At 39.5% G+C, this 12514-nt stretch overlaps 1 protein-coding gene across 1 annotated transcript; it reads left to right on the top strand.

The window, feature by feature from the left end:
- Nucleotides 1–10773: 10773 nt before the first annotated feature.
- TCIM (transcriptional and immune response regulator) lies at nt 10774–12262 on the top strand. Its single transcript, XM_082715513.1, has one exon. It carries the CDS (start codon nt 11020–11022, stop codon nt 11338–11340), a length of 321 nt encoding a protein of 106 aa, XP_082571639.1. The 5' UTR covers nt 10774–11019; the 3' UTR covers nt 11341–12262.
- Nucleotides 12263–12514: the final 252 nt, after the last annotated feature.

Genomic DNA, 12514 nt, shown 5'->3' with positions numbered 1-12514 from the left:
GCTCTGCCAACATTTCAATTTAATTGATCTTTACTCCTAGAAGAATTACCTAATGCACAGTAGAACTTAGAACATAATTAACTAGAAATAACATTCAACAAGATGTGAGAGCCTGGGTAGAATACTATACTTTGAAAAGAAAAAGATAAAACACAGAGTTAAGTGGATGTCAGAGTTTTTAAAAACTGTATATAGGAAAATTAACACACGCTAAAGAGCCTGGTAAACATTTAGTCAGTATTGCTCAGTGACTGTGGACCAGACAAATTTGTCAGTGACAAAACAAAAACAGCCAAAGCTCGGGGACCAGGATCCCTTCCCTCCATATTCGAAACATAAAATCCACAATAAATTCTTGTCGAGTGCCATTCTCTGAATGATCCTGGAGCACACGAAGACCCTAACTGCTGCTTTCCTCTCCTTTCCTGGCTGTCTGAAAACTTAGTAGCTTAAGTCTACTTAACCCTGATTAGGAAAGCTGACTTCTCGACAGGAGGCACACTTAGATTTTACAGAGGTTGTGCAATGTTCCCAATACTTCAGGGATTCTCCGAGTCATGTGTCCCTAAATAGTAAAATAGCTGCAGGTCAGTGTTCTACACTCTGCATTTGAAACCAGGTGCCTGTGGAGTATCCTGGGAGTCGGTTTGGATCTACTTTGTCAACTTCCGCCCAAGGCTAGTCACAGTCTCCACCCCTCACCATCACAGCCCTCCAGCCCCACTCCCGTCTTACTACTTGCTCTCCTGGCTCCCATGTCATTGTTCCTGTAGAAACATTAGAGGAAACATTTTGGTGTGTCTGGAGAAGTGGTAAATAGGACACATCTACATCTTCAGTATTAGCTTCTTTAGGGCATAGGGAAGTGGGACGCTTTCAAAATAAAACACTTTTTATATTGAATAAATGAACAAAGGAATGAATGAATGAATACCTGTCCGGTTTAAATTCCTGAGATATTTTTGGGATGCTGGGTGGCTCAGTCAGTTAGGCGTCCGCCTTCAACTCATGTCGTGATCCCAGAGTCCTAGGATCGAGTCCCACGTTGGAATCACTGCTTCTCCCTCTCTCTCTGCTGCTCCCTCTGCTTGTGCTCTCTCTATATATTTATTTATTATATAAATTACAGAATTATATCATATTAAATTATATATTATAAATTATTAAATTTATTTATTTATAAATAAATAAAATCTTTTTTAAAAAGTTCTAAGATATTTTTATGTCCTCCTACAATCTAGTTCTAGAGACATTTAAGAACAATCCCTCAAATGATTATAGTGATGGCAGTGGTCCTTGTTGGGCTATTGTTCCAGGGTGACCATGTTGAACGTCTGTCTTATACTTTGACAATCGTCAAAAACAACAGCTGCAACAACACGGCAACAACTAGTTACGTAAACATTTATTGGAGAGAAGGATGACTATTTCCTCTGCTCGGTGTTGGAAGAGTTGCTTAATTGCCTGTTTAGTGGGCTTCAAACAGTCAGCTGTGACTCATTAGTGAGTTGTGAAATCAGTTCAGTGGGTTGTGACCAGCCCAATTTTTTAAAAGACAAGAGGACGGAGTACAGTAAAATGGACAGCACAGTGGATAGGGTTAGTAATTTTGATTGTCTTTGAAATATATATATATATATGTTCTCATGTACAAAACAAAAATGTCACATATGTTTATATGTGCATATAACATCATGACTATAAAAATAAAACAAATAAGAACAAGTGCTGATCTATTTCTACTACTTACGTGGCTCTACACCATACCTACAAAGTCATGGCCATGACTGAACTTGAGTGTTCTCTTTGGCTACTGTCATTGAATAAATGCTCTATTGTCCTGAATCAAAATCGGTCTTCCTGGAGCTTACTTTTTGTACTGGCTTTATTGCTATCCCTAGGCACTTTTCAGACAAGCCTAATTTTTCTTCCACATAATAACCCGTGGGTATTTAAACTAAGATGTGTTATCTCTGCTAAGGATTTGCTTCACATTAGGAAGAATTCCAGGGCCCCCCAGTTGGCCCTCAGTGACTCTGAGACCCTTCACTGATGAGATTTCTCTCTCTGCCCCTTACACATTTGGGCTGCATAGAGTTCTTAGAAAGTCATATAGAATGAGGCTGGTCTGTAGGGAGAGGAGCCAGATGGTATGGTATCCTGCTCAGGAAAAGAAAGCTTAAAGGGAGGGTTAGGAGTGGCCACTTGTATCCTTTGCAACATGACTTACAAAATCTGGGAAGCCCATGTAAGAAGCAACCCTTTCTGTTAATAGCTCCAGTCTGAGAAAAAGTGCAAGCTGGCCAACGTCACTACTCTCAGGCAGAAGCACGCACTGAGGGGGTGGGAGCTTGCAGTGGGAGGAGGTGGTTCACGATGACTTATTTTGGCTTTAGTCATAGATTATAGGAACACACATGCTACTATAAATATATAAAAATATCCTATGCTCACTTCCTGAGAAAAACATGTTAGTTTATGTTCACAAGTGTTTTCTTTCTGAAGAAGCTATAAATACTAGAGCTCAATATCTGAAACTGAGCAGTTAATTGAAATGTTTAAAAAGAAAAGCTTATCTTCAGTTCTTTTTTTAGGGAACACTACAAATATAGACTGACAGTTAAGCAAAGACAGCTGTTTCATTTTACATGGAAAAGCAGAAGCACTTCCTAAAAATGGTCTTGGCTGGGATTCTTTCAATAAAGTTGTGGATTTTTCCCCATATTTTGACTGATACATTTTCAAAATGCATTTCCTCATTTTTTTTTAATCTTGAAATTTGTATTGCTCCAAAATTTATAATTAGCTCCTCTCAATGATCAAAAATAAATGTCAGAATTAAAGTTTCTAAATAAAACTGCCATTTCTCTCCTCTGCAATAAAGGAAGATTGAAGGTACATGTAATAAAAGGTGCTGAAAGAAAAACGTTGGCTGGTTAATTTTAAAAAGGGATTAACCACAACCATCAAAGGAATGGAAATCTAGAATAGGCCTTATATAAAAATATGGGATATAATAAAAATCCTTAAAACAATTAGTAGAGAGAATGAGGGCTGTTTCAAGTACAGAAAAAAGTAGACTACTTCAACATCAGATCACAAGAAACAGCACAGCCACTGACCAATGGTTTCACCTTTCTATCTCCTTATCCCTCCATAGCCTCAGGATTTTTCTTATAGAATATAACTCTAAAACTATTTATTGAAAGCCTACCTTATGCTGAGCATGACTGAGTTCTAGATCTACGCATAAGTGGCGTTAAAAAAAAAAAGTCACTGTTGATTTCTTGCCCATTATTGCTGAAAATGGATAAAGAATGAAAATTACACCTCAGACTCCTCCTCAGAGCTCTGGATTCATGTATTCTAATTATCTTCTTGGCGGTTTCCCACACATGCAGATGGGCTCTGTGCATAACTGAACTCCGGATCTTTCTCCTGAATCCAAGTGCATGCTTGCCTTTCCCATCTCGCGAGGCCTTCCCACCAAGGAGCCCAGGGCTAGTTGAAGCTCTTGTCTGTTACCCAACCTTCTAACCAATTCATGGCCAAGTTCTTTAAAATTCATTTTCCAAATGCACTGAGAATAATCTACTTATTATCTGAAACCATTAACTGTCCTCTTTAGTTGTCTTTGATGGACCAACGGCCAAAGTAATGACAAATAAATAAATTAAGAAGCCCCCTCCACACTTAAAATCTTTGCAAGACTGCCCATTGTACTTAGGATAAGATTTCAGTCTTTAGCCTGGCCTTCAAGACTCTTCTCTACATTACTTGGCCCTTTGCATACCCATCTAGTTTTTCTCTCCTCTCCTTCTTGGTTTCGGTTTCCTGCCTGCATTGTTTTTGTGTCTGTTTTCCTGCCCTTCAAACTCATTCTCACTCCCAGTGCCTTTACACAGGCCTTCTTTCTGCATCCAAAGCTCCTGGCTCTGCTCCTCTCTGTGTTGATTTCAATATTTACTTCCAGTCTCAGCTGAAATGTCTCTTCTTAAGAAAGACTTTACAAAAGCAAAACAATTAAAATGAAACCTCACCTGGTTTTCTTCTTTATATCACCTGATTTTCATTTTCTAAAAGTTATGAAAATTTTCTTCATAATGTTTATATGTTTATTTATTTATCTAAAGTCTCTTTTCTTCTCTAGACCTCATGTTCCACAAACATAAGGACCATGTCCAATAGCCCTAGTGTATTCCTCAAGCATATAGCACATAGTAGGCATCCAACACTGTGTGTGAATACATCTCTAAATCACTGAATAGATACATGAAAAGAAAAATGAGAGTTTGGTAGAACTTTCAAACAATGGGAGTAAGTAAATAATGAACATAATCAGGAAGCTATACAACAAGATTTAAGATGAGAAAATGAGGGTTCTAGGGCCAGCTCTGTCATTTAAGTAGCTCCAAGATTGTGGGAAACATTTAACTTCTGTGATACTCAGTTTTCTCATCTGTAAAATAGGAACAATGATACCAGAGAGGTTGTGAAAATCATATTGTTACAGGATTGTGGGGTTCTTGTCTCACAGAGTGAAAAGTGAGTCTGGCTGACAAAAGGTTAATGCAAAGTGAAAGTTTTTTAAGTGAAGGTAAGAACAGAAGAGAAAGGGGGAAAAGCTCTCTATAATGAGAGAGGTCCCGAATGGGCTGTTGTTGAGGGCTTTTATGGTCTGTCTATATGGAACACTGATCAGGGAACTTGGTAAATATCCTGTCCGTAACATTTAAGACAAAAAAGATGGATTTGTAAATTTATATAAATATCAAAAGACAAACAAGGTGGATTTGTTATGTTTTTTTCCCTCTGATTAATATCTCATCAATAATATTTCTCCACGTCTGGGATCCTGGTTAAGTAGCCCCCCAAAGCCTCTCCGGACCTTGCCTCTCCTGTCTCTTCTTCGGTATGAGACAATATATGTGAAAGCACCTTGTAAACTGCAATACAGTGTGAAATTTTTGTTGTGAAAACAAAAATGACCAAGGATAATTTAACTCAAGTATAAGGTACAAGGTTCCAGTTGCTGGTCTCTCTATGCTTCATATTTAGGAAGTTGCTAGGGAGGTGAGTTGGTAACAAAAACCAGCCTCGAAGTAAAATTCCGTGTGCTCGCTTTCTTTCACTGACTCATGTAATAATTCAGTATATATTTGTTAGATTCATGCTATGCTGAAGCCATTATACCTTTCTATCTTTAGTGCTTTAATAAATGTAATGGTAGGTCATAATTTTTGATCTAAAAAGGTAAACCTAGATTCCTGGTCATGCAAACAGGAGAGGCAAATAATGCAGCAAAAGTTTAGGAAGCCTTCCCGGAAGCGATTCTGGGGATTAAAAAAATAATAATAATAAATTTTGGAAACGAATGCTGTTTTCACCACTCACCTTGAACAGGTTGTTCAGCCCAGTTCCCTCTTTGGGGTCAAAATGAAAGTCAATAATACTTTCCTTCAGTGTTGTTATGAAGAGTCAGGTGGTTATTACATGGAGAATAACAAGGTATAGAAGTCACTTCGTGTTTGTTTCCTTCTTTTCCCTTGTTTTCACAGATCGCTTTATCAGACACAAAATCATCCAAGCACATCTGTTGCTGTCAAACAGAAACTCAGTTGCTTTGTATGATGAAAGCATCCGGCAAAGCTGATGCCCAGAGGAAACTACAGGAGATCAGACACTGCTTCTTCCAAATAGCTTTCATTATCTCCTGTCTCTACTACCGAAAGCAAACATTCTGTAAGATGTCTATATGATATGGTCCTGTCCACATGCAATTTGAGAGTCTTTGCCAGTAGTTTTTTAGATCCTGTCATCCACCTCATTCACTGAAAATTCTTAAAGAAGGGAATGGGTAGTAGGGTGATAGCCGTAAAAGGCTTTCCAGGCACGCATGGATTTACCTTTGGCAAAGAGCATCAGTAAATAGCAACCTTAAGGTTTGTGTTGCATTTCTGGGAAACAGAAACTGACATTGTTTCCCTGTGGATGGTCTTGTCCTCTAAGCAATTTTGAAACTCCTTAATCTCTCAAATGCATCTGAATGCTTTTAGGCAACAACTCAAGAAGAACTGCTCAATGTCACGTAGAAACATTATTGAGGGGTTTTGATGCCAGAGCTCATGGTTGATTTGACAGTAATACAGTCGGGAGTTTAAAATCATGGGCTTCCCTCTGGAAAGAGGGAAAATGTGTGTCAAATAGCCCTGGGTTCAAGTTGTCACATCATAGTTGAAGGATTTGCAGAGGAAATTAGTTTCCTATTGCCACTGTAACAAATTGCCACGAATTTAGGAGCTTTAAACAACACAAATTTATTATTTTACAGTTCAAGAGGCCAGAAGTCTAAAGTGGTTATGCAATGATATATTCCTTCTGAAGGATGCAGAGAACATCTGTGTCTTTGCCGGTTCCAGCTTCTAGAGGCCGTCTACCTGCCTTGGCTCATGGACCCTTCCTCCAGCTTCTTCTAAACTAGCAGCATAGCTCCCTTTCTTGTAAAGACATTTAAAATTACATGAGCCACCTTGGATAATCTCTACATCTCGGGATCTCTGAGATCTACATCTCAAGATCTCAACCAAAATAATCTCTACATCTGAAGTTCTTTCACTTATTTATACCTGCAAACTTTCTTTCACCATAAATGTCCCTTTTGCAATACAAGTTTTCTTTTGGCTTATATTCTTAGGTTCCAGGGACTAGAACATGGACATTTTTAGGGGGGCGTTAATCACCCACAACAGGTAGTCAGTTGTCAATGCCTCAGTTCTCTTATTTCTAACATAAGAATTGTGATAGTTCCTACTATGAAGCATTGTTATGGAATTAAATAGGATTACACACGTGTTATTTAATATTACTATGAAAAAACAATTAAGTGATCCAGGAGCTAATTTAGGCACAGAAATGAGGAAGATTAATCTTATTGTTGCTCTTGGTGGAACTAGACTTTTAATGAATACTTAGAAAAATAAACGTATGCTTGCAAATTGTAGTAAGTGCTACTAAGGACTAGTGAAAGTATGTTGGCAAAGAGAACTGATCTAAGTCTAAAAGAACCAGAGAACAGAGGAGACTGCTCTGAGCAAGTAGTTTTTAGTTGAGATTTTATGCACGAATAGGTATTACCTAGCTGAAGTAAAATGTAAAAAAGAACATTCTGGAAAGAAGAAAAATGTGTGTTAAGCCCCATGGCAGGAATGAGTATGGCACATTCAAGGAATTGGAAGGCATAAAAGCATGGGGGAGAGTGACAAATCATGATGCTGCAGAAGTCCTCAGGAACAAGAGCAGGTTTTCCTCAAAAAAGGCTATGTTAAGATTTGGGGGCTTTGGGGCACCTGGGTGGCTCAGTGGGTTAAGCCTCTGCCTCTGGCTCAGGTCATGATCTCAGGGTTCTGGGATCGAGCGCCGCATCGGGCTCTCTGCTCAGCAGGGAGCCTGCTTCCTCCTCTCTCTGTGCCTGCCTTTCTACCTACTTGTGATCTCTATTTGTCAAATAAATAAATAAAATTAAAAAAAAAAAAAGATTTGGGGGCTTCGGTTAAGAGTAACAGCAAGAGTGGTCTGACCATGTTGCTTATTAGAAACTACTGCTCTGGGTGATTTGTAGAGAATGAAAGGCAAGAGTGGAAGCAGGAATGCCAGGAAAGAGGTTTGGCTTTAGTCCAGCAGGGAGAAGACAGGGTATCATAGCCTGGGCTTCCAAGGAAGCACACCCCCAGAAGGAGATCAGCAGGCAGGTGATTTATCAATCCCAATCTTGGGATCAATGCCTTCCAATGGGGGAAAAAACCAGGTTTGGCCAGAAGGAGGTTTCAGCTGACCCTGAAGGATTCACTGAAGTGTGCATGACCCCTCAGAGTTGGGGGAAGGGCAGTGGACCCTTACACCTTCCTGCTGATCGTCACTAGGTGCAGCTCTACCAGGAGGAGGGTGACTTTCTTCAGTAGTGGCAGTCCCTGAAGGTGACTGACAGCTGAACATCTGGGGACATCATAAAGGGGATAGATTTTAGAAATATTGTTTAGATAAAAAAATATATACATATATAATATACACACACAAACACATATATAATCTATATAGAATATATATATATGTATATATAGGGAGAGAGGGAAAGGGAGACAGAAAAAGATCTAGATAGGAGAAAAAAGAAAGGAAGAAATCAAAGATTATAGCTGGGTTTCTGACTTTTATAATTAAACAGCTATTTGCACCATATTTGCATATATATAAATGTACAAATATATTTGCTTATATTATATGTAAATATACAAATACATTTGCATATATTTGTATTGGTCGGTTAGTTAAATAAATGAGGAATTAAAATTTGGGAGTAGTCAGTGAGTACAAGCATGAGCCTGTAAGCATCACCTCAAGAGCGAGCACAAGATGACAGGGTTGGCGAAGCCTTTTACTGATAATGACAACATGAAGGTAGATTGTGTAATGTTGGGACACTGTGTTTGGCATCTAATAAAAATTCTGTAAAAATCCTTGCTGACATAATAATAACAATTTTTAACAGTGAGGAAAATGAGCACATTTTTTAATCACCACCATGGTGTGCCAGTAGCCCGCAGTCTTTGGCAGCAGATCGCAGGATCCTTGCATGGAAAAGCTGGAGAAGGCAGCCATGGCCACGGTTGGGGAATTGAACACCAGCTCACCTGGAAATGCCTTTCAAAGAGATCCTACTGGGTTCTGTCTATCTTCCATTCCTCACGTCAGAGCCTTCAATAAGTCCTTCTGACTTGGCCTTCACAATATGCTCACATCTGTTCATCTCTCGCCACCTGCATGGTGACCCGCCTGGTGGGGACCTGCATTGTCTCTTGCCTGGATTATTTTGACAGCAATGTAACTAGTCTTCTTGCTCCTCATGCAATGGCTTGTCTCCTTAAAATGTGTTCTCTACTAAGAAATGGTACGATTATGATTATAAGTAAAATCATGACATTTTTCTGCTCCACATTTTCTGAGGCCACCCATGTCCTATAGGGCAAAAGCTCAATCCATGAAAAAGCCTTAGAGGGTATATTCAGTCTGTCCCTGTCCTATTCCCACTGCCATTTGCTCCCGACCTCACCTCTGTCCCCTCTTCTCTGGCCACTCTGCTCCAGCCACACTGATCCCCTGTTCTCCATATACTCCACACACATTCTTGTCTTCAGCCTCTGAACTTGCTGTCCCTTTTGCCTACAACACGTTTCCTCCAGAGACCTCCACGGCTAACTCCCTCACCTCCTCCAAGTCTTTGTACGGTGTCACTTTTGCAGAAGCTGCCTCTGAATATCCCAGGCAAATTTCAACCCTCCCTTCCCCTTCCTCTCCTGTACAGCTTGGCTTCATTTTTATCCATAATAGGCATTACTTTCTGACATCATCTAGATTAGAAGTGTACATTTTTCCATTATCTGTTTCTCGGTAGAATGTAAACTCCATTAAGGTGACTGTGGGGATCTTGTTTGGTTTGGTTCAGTTTCATTTATTCTTAGGCTTCCAGTGCCTAAAAACATTCTAGCTAAAAATAGAGCTTTAATAAATATTGATTGAATTAATGAGTGAGTGAGTGAATGAATACGTAAGAAGATTCTCTAACTCAATTTTCTAGTGAGGTACCTTCTCCACACTCTCTCCACTTTTGCAGATTCTAGACCTACTTTGACTGATCAGAGGGAATTCTAAACCAGCCCGGCTTCCCTAAGAGGAGTCCCTGGGGCCCTCTGACGCTGACATCGATCATGTGGTTGAATGTCAGTGCTCCACACCAATGGGGCACTAGCTGGTGGCACATTATGCAAGGTGAGGAGAACAAATTTAAATTCTTCCAGAGAAGGTACTGCCCTATGTCTGGGCGGAGCCAAAATAAATATTAAAAGAAAACATCAACTCACTTTTTTGAGTACTATGTCCATAAAGCACCTGACTGACTTTCCTTCCTCACTTAAAAAAAAAAAAAAATAGGCATTTCTGTTATATACACAAGACTAAAGAGATATTGTCTATTGTTATTATTATTTTTATTAAATTACAATTTGGGGGCACCTGGCTGGTTAAGTCAGTGGAACATGATCTTGATCTTGGGGTTGTGAGTTCAAGCCCCACACTGGGTGTAGAGAGGACTTAAAAATAACATCTTTAAAAAAAAATCTTAATACTCCATAGTGTATATGGACCAGGGGTACCAGGTGGTGGGTATTATAGAGGGCACGGATTGCATGGAGCACTGGGTGTGGTGAAAAAATAATGAATACTGTTTTTCTGAAAATAAATAAATTGAAAACATTTTTTAAAAATGTAAAAAAAATCTTAAAAAGATTTTAAATAAATAAACAATAAATTACAATTTTATTCAGTGATTACAGGTTGTCTCTTGTACTCAGTCTCTGAAAGTTCACAGGTTCAGGCTGCGTCATGTCAGCATTTTGTTGGTGAAGTCCCCTTTTACAATCCCATGTAGTCCGGATAGATGACCTTGATTCTTCAGCTTTCTCTCAGCAGCTGTGGAGCAGGCCTGGATGGGGATGTCCAAAGGACACAGGTGTGGGCTGCCAAATGTTTGGAATACACTCTAATGACTTCTCCTGGAATAAAACTTTCCTGTAGTTAGCAGAAGCCTTTGTTTCGGCAGTTGTTTGGAAAGACTTTGAGAGTCTAAGCCACTTTGTTTGTGTCTTACCTTTGCCCTTTCCTGGTTTCTGCTATTTTTAAAAGAGGGCCCCAAGCCTCTTTAATCCTATTACCACAGATGTGGTAAAAAGAAATCCCCACATCCCTGCTCCAACACGGAGCGCAGCTCTTAACATTTTGCACCAGAACAGAATATTGGCAACTCAACTGTTAAACCTGTCTGTGATTATTCTTCCTTGAGATCACTCTGATGTCACCAGTGTAATTTGAGCCTGGAGCTTTTGTTCACACTTTAAATAGCAGTCCCGGAATGATTTTGCTACAGACTCTCTGGAGAGCCCGGGAGCAGAATTCCCGAAGACTCCCACATCGATGAAAGCAAAGCCAAGGCACCAAGCCATCATCATGTCCACCTCGCTGCGCGTTAGCCCGTCCATCCACGGCTATCACTTCGACACAGCCTCGCGTAAGAAAGCCGTGGCCAACATCTTTGAAAACATAGACCAAGAATCTCTACAGAGACTTTTCAGAAACTCTGGGGACAAGAAAGCCGAGGAGCGAGCTAAGATCATTTTTGCCATCGATCAAGATTTGGAGGAGAAAACACGAGCGCTGATGGCCCTGAAGAAGAGGACGAAAGACAAGCTTTTCCAATTTCTGAAACTGCGGAAATTTTCCATCAAAGTTCACTGAGGACAGGAGGATGGATAAGGACATTATCCAAGAATAGACATTTAAAGACCAAGGGAGTTTGTGAGACCCAGCACCGGCAGCATTAAATTGTGGCTGCCTCTCAACCTTCTCTTCCATCAGAACCGCGGAGGCGGGAAAGAAACAGAACAAACTGGTTACAAAGACTCCAACCAATTTCACGCCTGTGCTGTTACAGTGGAGAACGAAATGCTTTCAGCAAGGATTTGCAAACTCTCCCTGAGGGGAAAGGACTGATCCCGGCGTTGGAGAGGAGTCTGAATGGATGTAATGAGGACTGAGACTCCAAGACAACAGAGAGCTGGGGAAGAATTGTGGCCAGAGTCTCTTTCTCAGGCCCTAGGACTTCAATTCAACCTGAACTTTGTTTTTCCTTAGCTGTACTGGGCAGGGAGTGGGAGGAGGGAGAGGGGGAAACGGAGAGAGAATACTATGTTCCGATGTTTACTGAATTTTTTATTTGAATGTTGCAAAATGTTGCCAAGCTTCAATGTGGTCTTATGGGTATAGATTCTTAGAGATCAGTAATTGACTATTTATTTGCATTTTTTACAGTGCCGAAAAAGTGCACCACAAGGATGTTAGTTACAAATTATGCAATACTTTCAGCAGCTCAGTAAAACCCTTCTGGTTTGTAAAACGTTTTTATACATTTCAAACTGATTGCACAAAAGCTAAAGGAATGGGGTCCTTCCTAAATCCAAAGTACTGTGAAAAAATTTTATGATCTTTTTTATCTTCTAACTAATGCTAAAATATAATCTAATTAGATTTCTTACAGTTATTGCAGTAAGCATTAGGAAGTGAGTATGATATACTAAATAGTTTATGAAGATGCTATGGTTTTTATAATTTATTATACATGACAAATTATATGCAACCTTAATAAATTATTATAAACTTAGCTGCTTTTGGTCTGTGATGATTGGTCTCAAAGGAAAAAGTAAAGTGGTAAATATTTATTACTACAAACTTTTATGAACTATTATAAACGTTTGTAAGGATTTTACTCTTAAGAGTAAAATGTGCTTTTAGAGTAGCTTTAGGTTAATTGCCAAACTTCTTCAAAACAAATTCTTACATCAAATATCTAGGATGTTTCTCTGTCCCAACTTTAAAATATAAGACCTAAGCATAGAAATTCATTGACTGGCTC

The sequence above is a fragment of the Mustela nivalis genome, assembly GCF_964662115.1.
Source record: "Mustela nivalis genome assembly, chromosome: 20".
Lineage (NCBI taxonomy): Eukaryota > Metazoa > Chordata > Mammalia > Carnivora > Mustelidae > Mustela > Mustela nivalis.
The sequence above is the reverse complement of the archived record's forward strand: the minus strand, read 5'-3'. Positions and strand labels throughout refer to the sequence as shown.